Source organism: Tachypleus tridentatus, chromosome 9 (assembly GCF_004210375.1).
Source record: "Tachypleus tridentatus isolate NWPU-2018 chromosome 9, ASM421037v1, whole genome shotgun sequence".
NCBI classification, from domain to species: Eukaryota; Metazoa; Arthropoda; class Merostomata; order Xiphosura; family Limulidae; genus Tachypleus; species Tachypleus tridentatus.
In genome coordinates this window covers 165,619,404-165,640,930 of record NC_134833.1, presented here as the reverse complement: position 1 = coordinate 165,640,930, position 21,527 = coordinate 165,619,404, and the positions used below count along the sequence as shown (strand labels likewise).

The following is a 21,527-nucleotide window of genomic DNA, read 5'->3' as shown; positions in this document are numbered from 1 at the left end:
GTTTAGACATGTTGTCAAGGCTAGCTGAGTAGAGACCATGACCATTAAGTTTTATATGTGGTCAACCTTACAAACACAATAATATTTCATATAGAAACAAGAGCGACAACAGCAGTAGTAATAAGTTTTTGATTTTTATATGAAGAACAAAAGTAGAAATTTAAGTAACTTTAAAATATTCCCTTTAACGTTTTCCTGTTACAGTACTTTCATTTGAGAATACACACACTGAAAATATTCGTAAAATATTAAAATAAAAATATTAACATTTGTACTCCTGAGAAACACACGTCGTAAAGCCTCTACCCAGAGTTCATGATGTATCATTGTCTCTTATGACCACACTAATACTTATACTATTATTAGTTCTGGATGGGAGTTTATACTCGGTGGTATCAAACTGGCCTTCCAGATATCTGTGGATTCACATTGTCAACATTCCAGCTGCTTTATATTCTTAGAACAGTGCATCAGTTTTCACAGTGAATATATGATGGCGTAGTGTACATGCAGGGATGGATTATTTATTAGGCACAGTGCCTAGTGCCTGGGAAATTTCAAATCAGAATTTATAATTTATATATCTATAATTTACCTAACTTTTTGTTTAACTTATACGGCCAGTAGGACCTACGAACAGAAAGTGCCTAAGCCTTACGATCGTCTTAATCCAGCACTGAGTAACTGTCTCATCCCTCAGGACAGTGGTTCTTAACCTGGGTTCAGTCGAACCCCAGGGGTTTAGTGAGTCAATCTCAGAGGTTCGGCGGAGGTCAAGACGCACACACTGTGTGTGTGTCCGTTCCGTTCACCCCACTCGTATGATTCGTGACGTCATGCTCCACTTGGCCATCATTGGCTGCAGCTGATCACGTCACGTCACTTGGCCTTAACATCTGTGCTGAAGGGAACTTCGTGTGCTTAGCAATCGACTTATGACTGTAGTAATCGTGCGTCATTTGTGATTTATTTCCTAATCTTTCAATCTCTTCGTACTTAATATGTTGAGCACAAACAGAAAGTGGTCGGACGAATACGTACAATATGGATTCACGTGTTTAACGGAACATGATGGTAGTCAGCATCCTCAATGCATGATTTGCAATGCCAATTTGAGCAATTCTAGTCTAGCACAGGCAAAACTAAGAGAACACTCCCTAAAGCTGCATGGAGATGGGAAATACAAGAACACAACATTTGCTGAATTCAAGATAAAGAGAGCCAGATTCGATGAAAAGGCTACTCGTAAAACCAGCTGCGTTGAAGATGGCGAATATCATGCTGGGAAAAGCAGCTGAAAATAGAGTATCCCAAATTCCTCTTTCAAATGACACCATCAGCAGCAGAATAGATGACATGAGCGATGACATCTTGGCTTAAGTAGTTGCAGAGCTGATTCAAGCCCAGCAAAATTCAGCCTTCAACTCGACGAGACCATCGACTTTTCCAATCTCAGCCATCTTGTTGTATTCGTGCGCTATGTGAAGAACGACGAGATAAAAGATTTTTTTTTATTTTGTAAGCCTCTTACGACAAAACTAAGGCAGCCGACGTGAAGAAACTTGTGAATGATTTCTTCAGAGATAACGATCTTTCGTGGGATATGGTTTCTGCAGTTTGTTTAGACAGAGCTCCAGTCATGCTGGAACGAAACTCTGGTTTTGGTGCGCTGGTGAAAGCCGATGCACCACCTATCATGGTAATGCACTGTGTTCTGCACAGGGATGCGTTGGCAACAAAAACCTTGCCTTCAAAACTGGCAGAAGTATTAAAAATTGTAGTGGAATGTGTGAACTTTGTGCGAAATAGTGCCCTGAAGCACCGCATCTTAAAAGAGCTGTGTAATGAAATGGGCTCTGAATTCGAGGTACTTCTGTACCATTCTAACGTTCGGTGGTTATCCCAGGGAAAGGTGTTGAATCGTGTTTTTGCCATGCGTGTGGAATTAGCCCTGTTTTTGCGAGAACACCAACAGTGTCATGCAGATTGCTTAGAAAAATCTGAGTTCATTCTCATTTTGGTGTATTTGGCCGATATCTTCAATGCTCTCAATCATCTCAATCAACAGATGCAGGGCGGTGGAGTCAACATCATCGAAGCGGAAGAAAACCTGAAGGCTTTTCAAAAAAAGCAACTGTTATGGAAACGACGAACAGAGAATGATAACTTTACAAACTTTCCCCTGCTGGACGACTGTGTAAGCAAGATCGAAGATGTGTCTGAAATCGGAGACATTTCTGTACCCGGGAAACTAAAGCAAGCAATTGCCATGCACTTAGATGAGCTCGCAAAATCTCTCGACGGTTATTCCCAAGAGTCTCATATCCAGCATGGGTTAAACAGCCATTCACGTTTAGTGTTGCGACAGCAAATGTAAATGATGAATACCTCGACGAAATCATTGAACTTCAGCAGAGCCAGGTTCAACAACAACTTTTCAGAACAACAACACTCTCAACGTTTTGGTGTCACCAAACCGTAACGTACCATCTTATTGCTAAGAAAGCCCTTGAGATACTCATACCGTTTGTTTCAATGTAACTTTGCGAGCAATCCTTTTCGAGAATGGTAGACATAAAAACGAAGAAAAGGAACAGACTTTGTTGCGGAAATGATATGAGAGTGGCACTTGCCAAGATGAAGCCGCGCATTTCTAAACTTGTCTCTAAAAGGCAACAGCAAAAGTCACATTGAGTTGCAGTAAATATTCATTATGTTTTTGTGTGAAATTCATGTTTTGTTGGTTTTGTTCTTTAAACACAGTGATATGGTGTGCAACTGATGCATGGTTCATTTTGTGCACTAATAAAATATCTACTTATGTTTTGAATTTGAAAAAAATGTATATATTTTATTTTTCCAATTACGAAGGGTTCAGTGAATGCAAGTATGAAACTTCCGGGGTTAAGTACCTCCAACAGGGTTAAGAACTACTGGTCTGGTTCAGTACCTCCAACAAGGTTTAGAACCACTGGTCTGGTTCAGTACCTCCAACAAGGTTAAGAATCACTCGTCTGGTTCAGTACCTCCAACAAGGTTAAAAACCACTGGTCTGGTTCAGTACCTCCAACAAGGTTAAGAACCACTGGTGTGGTTCAGTACCTCCAACAAGGTTAAGAACCACTGGTGTGGTTCAGTACCTCCAACAGGGTTAAGAACCACTGCCTTAGGAGGAACCATGGAGTTAGAGAAAGAAGTTGATTACGATTTCCAATTTGGTAAGGATTGGAAATTTGAATGTTCTAAATTTTAAAAAATCATGATGTTTGCATACACCGAGAATTGTTAAGAGGCAATTTAGAATTAATGCTAAAAATATTTTTTCGCAGAGAAATATGAAGAGAAACTAGCAAATTACAGGGATGTTTTTTAACAATGTTTAACTTTACCGAACCCATGTTGAGAGAATTAATTAATGATAACTAAAATGAATTAAACAGAGCCCCATTCTATTTGGGTCTTATTCTACTGGGATTCCACATGCCAAGCCTGTTGTTTTAATATGAAAAAATGCTGGAATCATATCGAAAGCTGACAAAAAATAATATGTGTTGTTACTGGTTGAGCACTGGTGTATGAAGATATATACCAATTTGATAAGAAATAGAGAAATACTGTTGGATGTTCTGAATTTAAGAAAATGATAATATTTGCATAAAGTGAGAGTTGTTAAGAGGCAATTTAGAACTAATGTTAGAAATATATTTGACAGGGTTAGGAAAGCTTTAATGAGAAGTGTAAATAATGTAGACAAATTCAATATGATCCATCCGCGAATCGTGGTCTTCAATAGGCTTAGAAAAGCTAAATTAGCAAAATGTTTTATGGCCAGACAATAAGAACAAACTACAGCTAATTTTATGGTTAATAAGGTTTTACCATAAATACATCGTTGTCAGCTTTTATAAAGGCCGTTGATCCCTTTAATTTACGATTATGCGACTTATTAGAAACGAATTTGGATAACAAACACGCAGCAAATAATCTACTTTTTTAAAATAATTTATCAAAAACAAGACAGACTATGTACAGAAATCCTTTCACTATTAGTTATCACAGTTGTATCTAGAGCATTAAATAATTCAGTAACAAGACAGACTATGTACAGAAATCCTTTCACTATTAGTTATCACAGTTGTATCTAGAGCATTAAATAATTCAGAAACAAGACAGACTATGTACAGAAATCCTCTCACTATTAGTTATCACAGTTGTATCTAGACCATTAAATAATTCAGAAACAAGACAGACTATGTACAGAAATCCTTTCACTATTAGTTATCACAGTTGTATCGAGAGCATTAAATAATTCAGAAACAAGACAGACTATGTACAGAAATCCTTTCACTATTAGTTATCACAGTTGTATCCAGACCATTAAATAATTCAGAAACAAGACAGACTATGTACAGAAATCCTTTCACTATTAGTTATCACAGTTGTATCCAGACCATTAAATAATTCAGAAACAAGACAGACTATGTACAGAAATCCTTTCACTATTAGTTATCACAGTTGTATCCAGACCATTAAATAATTCAGAAACAAGACAGACTATGTACAGAAATCCTTTCACTATTAGTTATCACAGTTGTATCCAGACCATTAAATAATTCAGAAACAAGACAGACTATGTACAGAAATCCTTTCACTATTAGTTATCACAGTTGTATCTAGAGCATTAAATAATTCAGAAACAAGACAGACTATGTACAGAAATCCTTTCACTGTTAGTTATCACAGTTGTATCGAGAGCATTAAATAATTCAGAAACAAGACAGACTATGTACAGAAATCCTTTCACTATTAGTTATCACAGTTGTATCTAGAGCATTAAATAATTCAGAAACAAGACAGACTATGTACAGAAATCCTTTCACTATTAGTTATCACAGTTGTATCTAGAGCATTAAATAATTCAGTAACAAGACAGACTATGTACAGAAATCCTTTCACTATTAGTTATCACAGTTGTATCTAGAGCATTAAATAATTCAGAAACAAGACAGACTATGTACAGAAATCCTTTCACTATTAGTTATCACAGTTGTATCTAGAGCATTAAATAATTCAGAAACAAGACAGACTATGTACAGAAATCCTTTCACTATTAGTTATCACAGTTGTATCTAGAGCATTAAATAATTCAGTAACAAGACAGACTATGTACAGAAATCCTTTCACTGTTAGTTATCACAGTTGTATCTAGAGCATTAAATAATTCAGAAACAAGACAGACTATGTACAGAAATCCAAAAAAGCGAATTAAATTACTTCAGAACACCATTTACAAAGACAAATTATCCTCCGTTACCTCTCATAGACTTAATTTAGATATTGTCTAAACTAGATGTGGCTAAACTAACAATCATCCAGTCTAACTTCACTAATTTAACTTTTCCAACTTGCTTCTGCATCTTCATGTATTTAAGATATGAAGCAGAAAAATCTAGAAATATCTAGTCCTCTGGTAACAACAATGTTACACATACCCTTTGTTAACCTGAAGATGATCTAAGAAAGTCAAAACTTTGTTCTGTACTTTATTTCAATTAAAGTTTTAATACCCATACTGTCCTTCTTTAGAATATAATGTTACACAGAGAGAGATAAGCTTGGAAGCTTCGAGTAGGATGACGTCAACAATATGAAGAAAGTCTATTACGAAAACTTAAACTGGGTACGAGACCTACAGAGTAATGTAACAAAACATGTCAGAACTATCGTTTTTAAAATAATTAACGTTTATTATACCGATTATGAAAACTAAATAATAATTAAATATCAAATCACTGACTAATAACTCTTAAACTAAACAGTCTTGTACACCCATAAATCCCTTACTTCATTACTAAACTTCTCCTATGACATACAAAACCAAAACTAACTGAGAAGTGTTTACATCTCACATTCTTATGTTAATTATTATCTTAATAATAGATAAACAATATTATAGTTGGAACATCATTTTACTCAGAACTTTATTATAAATGTTATAATTTTCTTAATGATATATAAACAATATTATGGTTGGAACATCATTTTACTTAGAACTTAATTATAAATGTTATAATTTTCTTAATAATAGATAAACAATATTATAGTTGGAACATCATGTTACTTAGAACTTCATTATAAATGTTATAATTTTCTTAATGAAAAATAAACAATATTATAGTTGGCTTGAATTTATGTATTAACATACTCTCCACTGCTATTTAAGTGCTTTATATCAATACACAGTACATTTATTCTATAACTGTTTTGTAAAATTCTCTTACTGGTAAGAAATGACACACACTCCCACAATGACCTAAGTTATTTCAATTTAAAGTGCGAGTTTTATGTAAACATTGAGCTAGCACCTTTTTTCCTAATGAAATGGTTTTTGAGAAGTTTACTTCTTAAAATATTTGAGAACTCAATTCCTTCTTTTCATCTTATTGTCTATAATTACTTTTAAACTAAGTACTGAAACTTTAATGTGAAATATTAATTATAAACCTCAACATGGTATCAACCACATGCATACGGCTCGATTAGTTTGGTTTGGCAAGCTAGAAAATTTTACATACTATAACTAGATATGAACCACATATTTTTAAATTATATTTTCAATATTATAATTTGTTTGTTTGCTATGTGGAATTGTTATTTGCAGCAACAGTTAGTTAAATGATACTTTAAAAGCATGGGTTGAATTAGTGAAATTAATGAATATATTTGTGAGCTTACTAGTTCAGGGACAGACAAATTATTCAGCATCAAAAGTGAGATTTCCTGTGTGTATTAATGTAATAGTGTGTAGCAATGTAACACTAAAATTAAGATTATTCATGAGACGCGTGTCTTACCCATTAGTATTAAGATTTCTATTGAAAAAGTATTTTTACAGTTAAGCCTACAAGTAGTTTGATGCAGATATTAAGAAAGGAATAAATAATTCTGTCAGGTTTTAAGTACAGGCCATATTATTTACACTAGATGTCTGTGACTTAATAAATTTCAACAATAATTAAATAGTCCACGAGTTGTAAAATAATACATTAAAACAAGTCAACATAATAACAAAAGGTACAAAAAAAGGTAAATATAAATTATTTCCGGAATGTCCAGGATCACCTTCAAGTGCAGTCTCTTCTCTCCAGAATGTCCAATGCCCCATTAAAGTGCAGTCTCCTCTCTCCATAATGTCCATGACCCCCTTAAAGTGCAATCTCTTCTCTCCAGAATGTCCATGACCCCCTTAAAGTGCAATCTCTTTTCTCCAGAATGTCCATGACCCCCTTAAAGTGCACTCTTCTCTCCAGAATGTCCATGACCCCCTTAAAGTGCAGTCTCTTCTCTCCAGAATGCCCAGGATCCCCTCAAGTACAGCCTCAGAGCTCCCTGGACAATTTCAAATGAGAGTGCCCCTGTCCCCCAAGTGTTGAGTCATGCTAAATATCGGAGTTGCAATAGAAAAAACCTAATCTGCCTCTTTGCTGGAAAGAATAATCTAGGAATTTATGTTGTGTTTCAGCTTGTCAAACAGAAATAAATATTTTTAATGAAAATCACCCTCATGACATGAAGAACAGCCACAGTAAGACTCATTAGCGAATGCTCTGTGAAGAAAATATGATAATAATAACTGAATGGAGTCCTTATACACAGTACCTGAATAACGGGACTGAATGGAGTGCTTATACACAGTACCTGAATAATGGGACTGAATGGAGTCCTTATACACAGTACCTGAATAACGGGACTGAATGGAGTCCTTATACACAGTACCTGAATAACGGGACTGAATGGAGTGCTTATACACAGTACCTGAATAACGGGACTGAATGGAGTCCTTATACACAGTACCTGAATAACGGGACTGAATGGAGTCCTTATACACAGTACCTGAATAACGGGACTGAATGGAGTGCTTATACACAGTACCTGAATAACGGACTGAATGGAGTGCTTATACACAGTACCTGAATAACGGGACTGAATGGAGTCCTTATACACAGTACCTGAATAACGGGACTGAATGGAGTGCTTATACACAGTACCTGAATAACGGGACTGAATGGAGTGCTCATACACAGTACCTGAATAACGGGACTGAATGGAGTGCTCATACACAGTACCTGAATAACGGGACTGAATGGAGTGCTTATGCACAGTACCTGAATAACGGGCGTATTGACACAGCAGTAACTACGATTCAACAAATACCACCAAGAGCAGTTAAGTGGAGTACAAGAAAAAATTCAAACCAATGCTAAGAAGGGCCAAGGAAAGAAAGTCCAATAGTCAAGTAACAACTGTAATGAAGGTTGGTGTGCTTTGGAAAGAACATTCCTGTCCAGTGAAATGCTATTTTAAAAATAAAGAAACAAAGAAGCAACAAAATGAAAAAAACCCATTAAACAATAAATATAGCGATGCCTCATATCAATCCTCCAGAAACAGGAATGACATTTACAGCATTTTTGAAATATTGCCCATCCTTATATTTGTCTTTTTTTTTTAAAGTAAATAAAAAATGTATGTATCAGTCATACTCAATAGAAAGGTTTACAGTAAACAAATTGTGGTGATATGATGGTACAGCATCACAACACCCAACTTTACTGTCAAATACTAGCTTTTCTTCATTAACTTTAAGAAAATCTTTTTTTTTTTTTTTTACTTTATTTGCTGAATGTCACAAAATCTTCAAATGTTTTGTCCTTTTAACATGTTAATTAATACAAATACATCAAAATCCCAATTAGGGAAAATAAAAATGTTCATTAATATTTTATTTATAAGGCTGAAATATGACTATCTTACTAGAAATTGTAAAAGTATTTAAATCAGGACAGAAAACGGAGATATTAATTCTACATAATTTAACAGCTCACTATCACAGAGATCTGAAAGTTTGGAAAAATCTATTATATAAACACATTCTCATTACATGTTGACATATTAAAACAAAGGAAATTGGTTAAAATCATTACTTACTGTCCATATATGATAAAAAAGATTTACAACTGTTCAGTTATAAAGTTTCTTCCAATTTCTATTTACAGAAATGACCCATCTCTCCATTAATATTTAATCTTTAGGTTTCTCCTGTAGTCAATTTACCATATTAGAAACACACACCAGAGAGAGATCTGTGTACCTCATTCATCTCTCTCTCATCTGGTTCAGTAAACTTTTATTAAAAAAACCTTACTAACAGTTTATTTCAAATCATTTACAGCACAGTAAACAACAGTAAGATTTCCAATGATTGTTCATTTTCTGATATTTGTTTAACTTACTATTCGTTCCCAACTGTTTATCATAAACTATGAAACTGTATGGTTTCTCTTCAAAGTGCATTATTCACTTCATTTTTAAGATAGAGTTACTTTGAAATCACTTTTCACAATTTCCAAATCACTACGGTCCCTCATAATGTGTGTCCTTTTGTGATATATTAACCCTTTATTTGTTTTAAACCGTTTATCACATATTACACAAACGTAAGGTTTCACCACACTATGTATTCGTTCATGTTTTTTCAAGCTACAGTTACTTCTAAATTGTTTTCCACAAACATCACAACTGTAAGGTTTCTCTCCAGTGTGTATTCTGTGATGTATTTTGAATTCCTGATTTGTTCTAAAGTCTTTTCCACAAACTTTACAACTGTAAGGTTTCAGCCCAGTATGACTTCGTGCATGTTGTTTTAAGTTACAATTACTTGGAAATTGTTTTCCACAAAAGTTACAACTGTAAGGTTTCTCCCCAGTATGTAGTCTTTCATGTATTTTTAAGCTATCACTAGTTCCAACTTGTTTTCCACAAAATTTACAACAGTAAGGTTTTTCCCCTGTATGTATTCTTTGATGTCTCTTTAATTCAGCATTTGTTTTAAAGTCTTTTCCACAAACAACACAACAGTAAGGTTTCTCCTCTGTATGTCTTCTCTCATGTTGTTTTAATTCGTTATTTGTTCGAAACTTTTTCTCACAAACTGAACAACAGTAAGGTTTTTCCACAGAGTGTTTCTTTTTGTGTGTTGTTAAGTCACAAGTTGATTTAAAGTCTTTTCCACAAATTGTACAACAGTAAGGTTTTTCCCCAGTGTGTATTCGTTCATGATATTTTACTGTATTACTTGTTCTGAACTGTTTACCACACACTTCACAACTGTAGGGTCTCTCCCCAGTATGTATTCGTTCATGAACTTTTAAGCTAGCATTACATCTAAACCGTTTTCCACACACTACACAGCTGTAAGGTTTTTCTCCAGTATGTATTCGTTCATGTTTTTGTAACTCCCAATTTATCCTGAAGTCTCTTCCGCAAAGGTCACATCTGTAAGGTTTCTCCCCAGTATGAATTCGTTCATGAATTTTTAATCCATTATTTGTTTGAAAGTGTTTTCCACAAACTCCACAACAGTAGAGTTTTTCCTCAGAATGTGTTTGTTTGTGTCTTTTCATGTTGCCATTAGTTGCAAACTGTTTTTCACAAACATCACAACTATAAGGTTTCTCCCCTGTATGTATTCTTTGATGTACTTTTAACCCATTATTAGTTACAAACCATTTTCCACAACTATTACAACCATAAGGCTTCTCTCTGTTATTTCTTTTTTCAATTTTAAAATATAATTCTTTCTCAACAGTTTAATAGATACTGTATTTCCACCAGTATGTGTTTTTTTATGGTATTTTAATGCATAATTTGTTCTAAACTGTTTATCACATATTGCACAAGTGTAAGGTTTTTCACCAGTATGTATTTTGCTGTGATATTTTAATGCATAATTTGTTCTAAACTGTTTATCACATATTGCACAAGTGTAAGGTTTTAGCCCAGCATGTGTTTGTTCATGTGTTCTTAAATTGCTGCTACTTACAAAGTGTTTTCCACAAATGTCACATGTGTATGGCTTCTCCCCAGTGTGGATTCTTTCATGTAATTTTAAATCCCAATTTTTTCTAAACACTTTTCCACAAGTTGCACAACTATAAGGTTTCCCTCTGGTATGTATTTTTTCATGATGTTTTAAGTAGGTACTTGTTCTAAACACTTTTCCACAAGTTGCACAACTATTAGGTTTCTCTTCAGTATGTATTTGTTCATGTTTTTTTAAGAGAGTACTATGCCTAAACTGCTTTTCACAAATACTACAAGTGTAAGGTTTCTCTCCATTATGCGTTCGTTCATGACGTTTTAAGAAATGCTTCATTATGAAGACTTTTCCACATGTTGCACAACTGTAAGATTTATCTCCAATATGTATTTCTTCATGCTTTATCAATTTATCATTAAAACTAAGTTGCTTGCTACAAACTTCAAATTTGTACAGTTTCTTTCCACACAGTATTCTCTCGTGTTGTTTCACATTATCAGATGTTACACTTTCCTTTCCACATGGTTGTTTTATGTTACTTCCATTTAAATTTGTTTTTCCACAAACATCAATGTTTATTCTTGAAGATTTCACATCTTTAAATAGATCTTCTTGTTTTAAAAGATGACAATCAGGAAAACTGCTTCCACAACAGGAGTTCACACAGGTCTTTATATCTGAAATAAAAATATCTGATACAACACACATAATTTAAACTAGTTCTATTGGTAGGTTAAAGTGTGTATGTAACATTTTAAAAAACTACATTCAATATTTAACTAAACCACTTTGTAACCAATGTATATCAATAAACTAGACATCAAAATATGGCTAATAAATCATATATTACATTACTTCAAAGTTAGGTTTTTATTTGTCTAATTAAATGTTTTAAAATTCCCAATCTCCATTAGTGTGACATTTGTTCTCTAGGTCTTCTCTCTTCTGTTATTTACCACCTGTCTAAGAAGTATGGAGTTTAACATATTTATACATAATAATACAGAAATTACTGAGGTAAAGTCTAATTTTTATATCTTTCAATCTTGTTTGTTTATGGAGCCAAACTAAAATAGACTCATTAACCATGATAAATTTCCTGAAGATCTACATACTTCATTAAAAGTTTTCAGAGGAAATATGATGGTTATTTTGGGGTTAATAGGTTAATGTAATCAACCTCATATGGAAAGAGTTTACACTCTAATAAAACAGTTTTAACAAATCACTTTTCATACCAATCAACAGTAAAGGTTCTGAAGCTGTTGTTCAAATTGAATTTTTACAGATAACCCTTTCATTCCAGATAGGGTGAAATCCACCCAGTTTGTAACCATGAAAGTATCCATGAGAGTAATTATACTATGATTTTTTATAATATATGCATATGTTTACAAAATGTTTGTAAGTTATTGTAAATATTACAAGTCTTTCATATACAAAATCTCAGTTTTTAAAGTTCTTATATATCTAAAGACATCTAAGAAATAATTTTTTTTGGGGTTTGATATATACATTTGAATAACTGATGAACAATAAATTTCTATATCAATGCCACAGAATTCTAAGCTGTATTTGGGTCTAAAAAATTCTGATATTTTGAGCAGACTGAAGGCATAACTTACTTCCTTGAAATCATGATTTGAAAGAACCAAACTGCTTCTAATACATAAATTGGCTGACAAAAACACTAGGGGAGATTCTAAGAGCTGTCAATTGGTTACATAAATGTCACATATTAAATAAAGTGTACAAAAGGAACCAGTTCCACTCTGTTTGATTAAGTACATGAGCAATATGTCAAGAAATAAAAATTATAGGATATTTTATATTATCAGTAATTTGAAATTATTAGCAAAAATGGAAATAACACACCATGTTGAATACATAGGTATACACTGGACTAATTCTTAAATCAATTATACAAATATGCTGATGCAATGTCACAAACTTTGTTTTCAACTATTAATTAAACTGGATTGAGTTTTAGAGAACTTTCATAACTGTAACAAGCTGAATATCACTAAATCTTCTGATGTTTTGTTTAAAACATGTTGACCAACATCAGTTCTTTAAAGTTCCTGTTCAAAAAACCTAAATTTAAGTTAAATAAATAACTATAAATGTAAAGATCTTGAAAGATTAAATATCTCATAAATATATAGTTCTTTTATCAAGTTTGGGTTTTGTTTGGTTCCTTTTGAATTTCACATAAACCTACAGGATGACTATCTACACCAGCCATCCATAATTTAGCACAGATAGTCTACAAAGGACAGCTATTCAACACCACCCACCACCAATTCATGGGCTACACTTTTACCAATGAATAGAGATTTATCATCTCAATATAACACTCCCGTGGTAGAGAGGACATGAATGTTCGGTGACAGAGGCCACAAACTGTGAATTGAGCTCCTTAACCAGCAGTCCAGCAAGTTTGAGACACATCTCTTCTACAAGATGCAGTGTAAGCAAGTGTTTCAGCATAAAAAAGTAAAAGACAGAGGGTTCATGACCACCACAAAGTCCTAGAACCTAAAGGATGTAAATATTGAGGAACTAAGTCATCACAATGTATTTTATATACAGATTGAAATATTAACCCATGGAAACCATTACTATCAAAGTCTATACATAAAGAACTACAATTATAAGAGAAACTGCAAAGCTAGAAAGTTTCCTTCCATTTCATTTTATAGAAATAATGACTGTTCACTACAGCCATTTCCACTAACTTACTAGTGACATATTTTGTCACTTGATCACTTCCTAACATTTCAGACAATAATTATTAAAGGTGTAACAAAAACACAATAAACACAGATCTTGTACACAACAAATAATCTGGGTACATAGTTCAGTAACTTTTAAAAATTACCAAGTATCTAACATAGTCTTTTAAGTTACAATGAATTTACAGTTTGTAGGAGACATATATACATACCAGATGTACTTTCCAACCTAGATTCAGTACATTGTTGTAATTCAGTTTTCACACTAATAACACCATATTCTGAGTTATCCAAATCATCATCACTGTTGACACTAAATTTTGAAATGACCTCATCTTTTGGTAGGTCATGAGGCTGTTCTGTTTTAACTGTGACAAAGATATCCTAAAATAAAACACATTCAACAGGTTAATATAAACATATACACATCATTTGCAGTGAACTAGTTGAAAATATGGTGATAAAAGTCTACCATGTTACATATAACAAACAAAATTAAACCTATTTTGATCTTTTTGTCAATAAGTACAGAAACAAAGTTTATAAAATTTAAACAAAAGCTGTTTAATTTGTTATATATTTATATTGACATGCAAGTTTTGCAGATAAAAACATTATTAAAAGGAAAAATTTAATAACCAAACATTTTATTATGTTAGCAAATACACAAAGGAAAATAGTGAAATTTATAAGGATATATGATCAGAAATGAAACAGATTTTCTGATGTCCAGTTTGATATTCTGTTGATTCCAGGTTTCACAGAAAAGTAAAAAATACAAAAACAGATGCAAATATTTGTGTACAGTGCAACAAGAAGACTGGTGTAACAACAGCCATAAGTTCATGTTCCATGCACTGAAAATAGGTTTCTGATAGATACCTCCTCTCATGCATAACACTTCTGTTGATCTCAGACTTTAACTCATTAAAAATCATCATCTTACACACTAGCTTCTTTAGATCCCTCAGTTCTTGCTACTCATTTAATCATCAGTGTGAATGTGACAACATCCATCAATAAGAGTTTGATACATTGGTTGAGCACCTGGCTCCATCTGTACAACATTCTGTTTAAATCACTTGATACATTGGTTGAGCACCTGGCTCCATCTGTGCAACATTCTGTTTAAATCAGTTTTGAGATTAGGAACACCTTAACATAACATGGTGTTTAGGGAAGAGAAGAGACTTCCCTCTTGACTGTCCCATCCTCTCAGCGAAACTAAAACTATTAAATAAAAAAAAAATAAAGCCAGCTGTTATCATTCGTATATATATATATATATCAAGCTTTCTAAACTCACTCAAATATACTGCTTCTACAACATCCAAAGGAAATCCATTCTATAAACCAATCACCTCATACAAAAACTAAAATTATCTTAGATAAGGATGGTTTCTACCCCACCTAAATTTATATTTGTATCCCTTAGTTTTATTATTCTCACTGTTAAGTATGAAAAATGTTGATGCATCAGTAATATCAACTTATTTAACAATTCTAATCAGATACCAACTCTTAACACATCTTAACTTTCCCAGTCACTATTCTGGTAGCACTTCTCTAATCACTTTCAACAATGCAATGTCTTTCCTAAGGAGAGGAGCCCAATATTCGAAGTGTGGCCTGATCAGTGCAATGAAATTATAAATTCTCTAGACATGTATTCAATATTCCTCTAGATCAGGGGTTCCCAACCGGTGGGTCGTGACCCCCCAGGAGGTCGCACAGCCTTGGCAGGGGAGTCGTGTAGCCTTGTTATAAGTAGCTTGGGATAACATTAATTTTATTTCATCAATTACATTTTCAAGTCGCGAGTGCCAAAAGGTTGGGAACCCCTGGTATAGATACAACCTGAACTCCTACTTGCCTTAGCAACACTGCAGAGATGGCTTAAGAAACTGACCAACCATTACACCAAGATGTTTTTCTTACATGACACTGTTAAGATTATTTATATCCAAATTACATTTATAATTCAAATTATGATAACCCACATGCATTATATTGTATGTATTATAATTAAAACCAACCCGTCATTCATTTACCCAATACACTAAATGATCAAAATCCTTTCATAAAGCAGCAGCATCCTCTTCACAGCCAGTAACATTCAAGATCTTGATACCATCAGTAAATTTATACAATTTATTGAACATTTCCTCATGTATGTCATTAATGTAAATCAAAAAGAACATTGGTCCTAAGACTGAACTCTGAGGTACACCACTTGTGACAATAAACCAGTGTGACTGAACTACATTTGTAATAACCCTCTACTTTCTTCTATGAAGCCACTATTCTATCTTAGTTAACTTATAACCCACACTTATAGAAATAACTTTCTTTAGAAGCCTTTTATGTGATACCTTGTCAAATACTTTATGAAAATCCAGATTCATCAACTTTACCCTAATCTACATATGAAGTAACATTTCAAAGAATGTCAGAAGATTTGCAAGGCAAGATTTTTCCTTTTGTAAAACTGTGTTTACTGTCTAATAAAATTCTATACTTTGTTAAATGAGTTTGGAAAGTATCTTTTTATCAGACTCTCCAAAACTTTTCCCACATTTGATGCAAGACTCATAAGCCTATAATTACTGAGTCAACTTATGTTATCTCCCTTGAAGATATGAGTGACATTAGCTAATTTACAATCTGTTGATACTTGTCCACTGTTCAAAGACTTACAAAATATTGTGGCAAGTGTCTAACATATCTAATCCTTGACCTCCTTTAAAATCCATTGGGAATATTATCTGTCCTACGAGTCTTATGATTCTTTAGATATCTCTATTTTATTCTAACAAGTTCAGAATTTATTCAGTTGTCTTGTTAAACTTTGTTTTCATCTATTAATTGTTCAAGATGAGGAATATTGCTCAAGTTTTCATTAATAAAAACTAAGGAAAAAGTAGAATTTAATAACCTAGCTATTTTATGTTCATTGTATAAAAGTCTTTCTTTATCATCCCTGAAAGGCTCTATATCTCCATCCTAACATTTTGTTTACTCCTGAAGTATTTAAACTTTTTTATACATCCTTTTGGACGTCCTAGTTTCCCGTTTCACCAACTTTATACATCCTTTTGGACGTCCTAGTTTCCCATTTCACCCACATTATACATCCTTTTGGACGTCCTAGTTTCCCGTTTCACCAACTTTATACATCCTTTTGGACGTCCCACTTTCCCGTTTCACCAACTTTATACATCCTTTTGGACGTCCTAGTTTCCCGTTTCACCAACTTTAAACATCCTTTTGGACGTCCTAATTTCCCGTTTCACCAACTTTATACACCCTTTTGGACGTCTTAGTTTCCCATTTCACCAACTTTCTTAATCTTCTGTAATAACAATCAATTTATATTTCTTAAATTTGTGATGCTTTTTTTAAATTTTAATCTCTTGTACTCATCATGAGCCAACCCGTTCTTTTGTAATTTCAACTACTCTTTTCTTTCTGTAAGGAATATAATTGTTTTGAATATTGAAAGAAATATTTCTTTAAAAATTTGCCACATTTGATCAGTGTCTCCAGATAACTCAGCTGTCCAATTCACAACAGATAATTCTTGTTGTATCCCTTCAAAATGTTTTTTCAGAAATGTGTATCATTATTCCCAATTTCCATGTGTACCAAAACATGAAATATTAAATAACAAAGCAATGATTACTGACATCAAGTTGTTCCTCAGTATCCAACATTTCTGTATGAGAAGTTAACATACATCTAAAATATCATTATTTCTGGTTGGTTCCTTGAGCAATTGGTGATGAAATCCATCTTAAACAGTTTCCAGAAACCTTTCTCATGGTTTGACTCTAGCATTTCCCAATCTATGTGACTGATACTAAAATCATTCATAATTATATCTTCATTAACAACTGAAATATTAATGTCATTATAAAATTTCTCACTAATTTCATCAGTTTCATCTGGTGGTCTGTAACATCATATCCACTAAAAATATCCTTCCAATTGAAATTTGTTGCTCAACAAAATAGGTTCTTTGTAACTACAGTTATTACTTTTAGCACTAAGGGTACTTCTTCTTACTTCCTGTGGGCAAGGTTAAACCTGAGGTCTTTAAAACTTCAAGCTAGTGCTATACCAACTGAACTAATGTATTAACCAACATTGAACTGCACTTCATATCAATCCAAAGTATATTGATTTCATCTTTAACTGTACAATTATCTTACTGGTAAGAAATTAGTATTATTATTGCAAAACTAATAATTAAACACACACACACAAAATTCAGATTTTCAATATGGGCCAAATTCTTTATAGTAAATATCTGTGAAATTTTGTGAAAAAATCTCAACACCAAACAAACAGCATACAGTCCAATTCAACACCAAACAAACAGCACACAGTCCAATTCAACACCAAACAAACAGCACACAGTCCAACTGTTTTAAAATATAATATTAAAACAAGTCATACTTAGATACAAATGCTTGTTACATTGTTTGTATACAGAGCTTTAAATAATTTTCTTGTGCAAAGTCCACATAGTCTGGTTCAATTACTTTAGAACACAGCTGAAAAGACAAATTATTCTTCTCTACTCTGTTGTTACAATACATTTTGCAATAATTTCACTTTATGTGCTGTCACTATACTCACAATCACAAAGTCTGGAACACATTATCAAAACTAAATTATCAACACATATTTTTACCTCCACAGAGGACTAGAATGTTCTTCATACAACTAGACATTATGATACCATATTACTCAGTTACCACAATTGCTGTTGCTCAATATAATATGGTCTTTACAGCTAAGTTCACTACTGTTAACCCTAATACGTCTCTAACTTTCTGAATATCATTGTTCTTAGCTGATGCCTCCCTTCAATGTAAAAGCTTAAGGTTCTCTTGAAGTCCTACTGTCAACTTCCCACAGTTTATACTAATATTTATCTGTTTCCACAACTCTAGTTATGGTAGCTTCCAACTTTTCAAACAACTTGCAAACTGAAAATCCTCACTACTTGGTTCCTTAGTAGTTCAGAGTTCTCAAATAAAACTCATTCACTGCACCTAACAAACTTGGTCTTGAGCCTAACAAAGAAATTTTAGTGTTGAAAAACATAGGGGCCTGGAATAGGTACCTCTATGTCTGTAGATGTAGGAGACCACAAAAGTTTTTGGAATGTATCATAACCACACTCCCATGAAGAAGTTGCAAAAAGAGATTAGGCCCAACAAACAGCCAAGAACTCCAAAAGATTAACATGAAGACCTGGTTCTGCAGAAACACAGAGATCTCCACTGTATATAAAATCCTTGAACCAGATGAAGATACAAAAGAGGAACACCAACTGTAGCATAGTTTCTGTTCAACCATTACGTAAGATATGTATACAAGGAAACTGGAAAAAATGACCTGGAAAACCAACAGATCCAAGAGGAAATTCTGTTGATCTTACAGTTCCCACTGAAGAGAATGTATGACAGCATGTTCCAGAGGAATGAGTGTTTCCAAAAAGGCCAACATCTCCAAAAGACATAGGACCTCTCAAACAGACAGAGAAGAAGAGATACAGTTTTGACCGACAATCTTGCCACATCCCAAGTATGAGGGGATAGAGAAGATGCTATTAAGTGGAAGAGGAAAAAAATGTTTTTTTCTAACTTAATCAACTCTTGGAAAAACAAACAAAAAGGAGCCAGTCATCCACATAAATGATGAGTCTCAAAACATAAAAAAAGGGCAAGCAAAAGTTACAAAAGATGTAAGTGCTGTGACAAATCTAAATGGAAGAACCCAAACTGGAAAACACATCTTTCTTGAAGAAACCACAGAAAATAGTAATGAGAGAGAACAGGAAATAAGAAGAGATGGGATGAGTGTGTGCTGAGCACCTATTAGAGTGGAAGTTTCTTGTATACACTTTGCACGCTAAATGAGCAAGAAGTCACAGTTTTAAAACAACTCTGGTGCATTAAGGAAGTATTACAGTTATTAACGGATTAAAGAAAAGTCCATGATTAAGAGAAGCTTTATACTGAGAAGTGGTATATATTGTAGCAGAAACTTTAATGTTAACATATGTGGATTGTTAGCATTAAAAATACAAAAAAGAACAGTGACAGGTTCGAAGAATAGTTTATTAAAGTTTGTAAATTTCATGATTTCAAATATCACAACACTGATTCTGCTTAAGTCACATAAAGTCCAGGAAAACACCTCTACAATTTTATAACAACTTTTAATAAAAACTACAAAAGTTTTAAACAAAAATTACCTCAGGTTTTCCTTCATCACAGTTCTCTTGTTGTTCCTCTTTCACTATACCAAACTTTAAAATAGTTTGTAAAGATCTTTGTTGTAATGAATCAGCTCCCCCTGTTGGTAGAAGTATAAATAGTGTTTATTTGTCTATAGCAACACTGAAGATAAATCATGCTTCATTATATTATACTGAAATACAACACAATGTGTTTAAGTAAACAGAGAAATATGAATTGTCAAAAAAGTGCTAAAGTTCGGCAACAAGAACTAAACACTTCAATGAATGGTCCTAGTCTTGTACTTAGGATATACTGGTCCACCAGTCTTGTACTTAGGACATATTGGTCCACCAGTCTTGTACCTAGGACATATTGGTCCACCAGTCTTGTACTTAGGACATATTGGTCCACCAGTCTTGTACCTAGGACATATTGGTCCACCAGTCTTGTACCTAGGACATATTGGTCCACCAGTCTTGTACCTAGGACATATTGGTCCACCAGTCTTGTACCGAGGACATATTGGTCCACCAGTCTTGTACCTAGGACATATTGGTCCACCAGTCTTGTACCTAGGACATATTGGTCCACCAGTCTTGTACCTAGGGCATATTGGTCCATCAGTCTTGTACCTAGGACATATTGGTCCACCAGTCTTGTACTTAGGGCATATTGGTCCACCAGTCTTGTACCCAGGACATATTGGTCCACCAAAATACTGCAAAATGTATGGAACATTACATTTCAAATATTATTAAAACCACTTTTTGGCACACAGCATGCAATAGTGACTGGATTGGTATTCAATACCAATCTGCACAGACTGGTATCAATAAAAATGACAGAAAAAAAGATTTGAGAAGAAATACTATCATGGTTCACTCAAGATATTCACAGCTGCATCTAGAACTGGAGAACAGCTCCACCCATTCCAAGGTGAGAGAACACGAATGAACCAGTACTAAACTCTGTATTCAATGGTGACAAAGTCCATCTCAATGAGATGTAAGTACACTGCAGGTTAACTCCTATTGTACTGCAACATAAACCTAAATAACTAATGTGTCTTCTGCAAGACACAACAAACATTGCAAGAAAGTTTCAAACTTACAACCTACCCTGATATATGTGATTAGTGATATTTACTAATCAATTATTGAACACTTAAATTAATTGATCACATTCAATTAATCAATTATTGTAGTATTCCTCAAACCAAGTAACATACAAGCAAGAAAAAAACAAAGTGACAGCTGCTAATTAAGTTGCTTTTTAACCAGTGAGTGTTCTAAAATTCTATAACTTTGAACTTAACAACATACAACTATAACAACAATATTTGGATCTCTTGGATACTTGGAGTAATCAAAAACAGTGATAATAATCCAAATATGGATCAGTTGACTGCCCATATGACAAGCAATGTAATCTTAATTTTGATTACCCAACTGTTAGAACAACTGATGACAGTACTAATCCAAAGCATTAACTTTGATTATTTTTATAACTTATGATACATATAGAATTTGTTAGAATAAACAAAGATATTAATAAATATAAAAACGTTTACAGGAATAAAAGAAATTGTCCATCTCTAAACCTACCAATTACAATTACAAATTACTATACACTGGGCCATGATGTTTACTGGAGACCAGA

At 33.5% G+C, this 21,527-nt stretch overlaps 1 protein-coding gene across 1 annotated transcript in view; it reads right to left on the bottom strand.

Annotated features, from left to right (window-relative positions):
* The window catches only part of LOC143227570 (uncharacterized), a 434,192-nt gene extending 412,912 nt beyond the window's left edge, over positions 1–21,280 (bottom strand). Inside the window, exons 1-4 of the mRNA XM_076458998.1 lie at positions 21,191–21,280; positions 20,190–20,586; positions 19,883–19,983; positions 13,827–13,998 (exon numbers count right to left, since the gene is read on the bottom strand). Of these exons, the coding sequence (XP_076315113.1) occupies positions 13,827–13,998; positions 19,883–19,983; positions 20,190–20,586; positions 21,191–21,280 (760 nt within the window). The remainder of the gene's footprint in view (positions 1–13,826; positions 13,999–19,882; positions 19,984–20,189; positions 20,587–21,190) is intronic.
* Between the last annotated feature and the right edge of the window lie 247 nt (positions 21,281–21,527).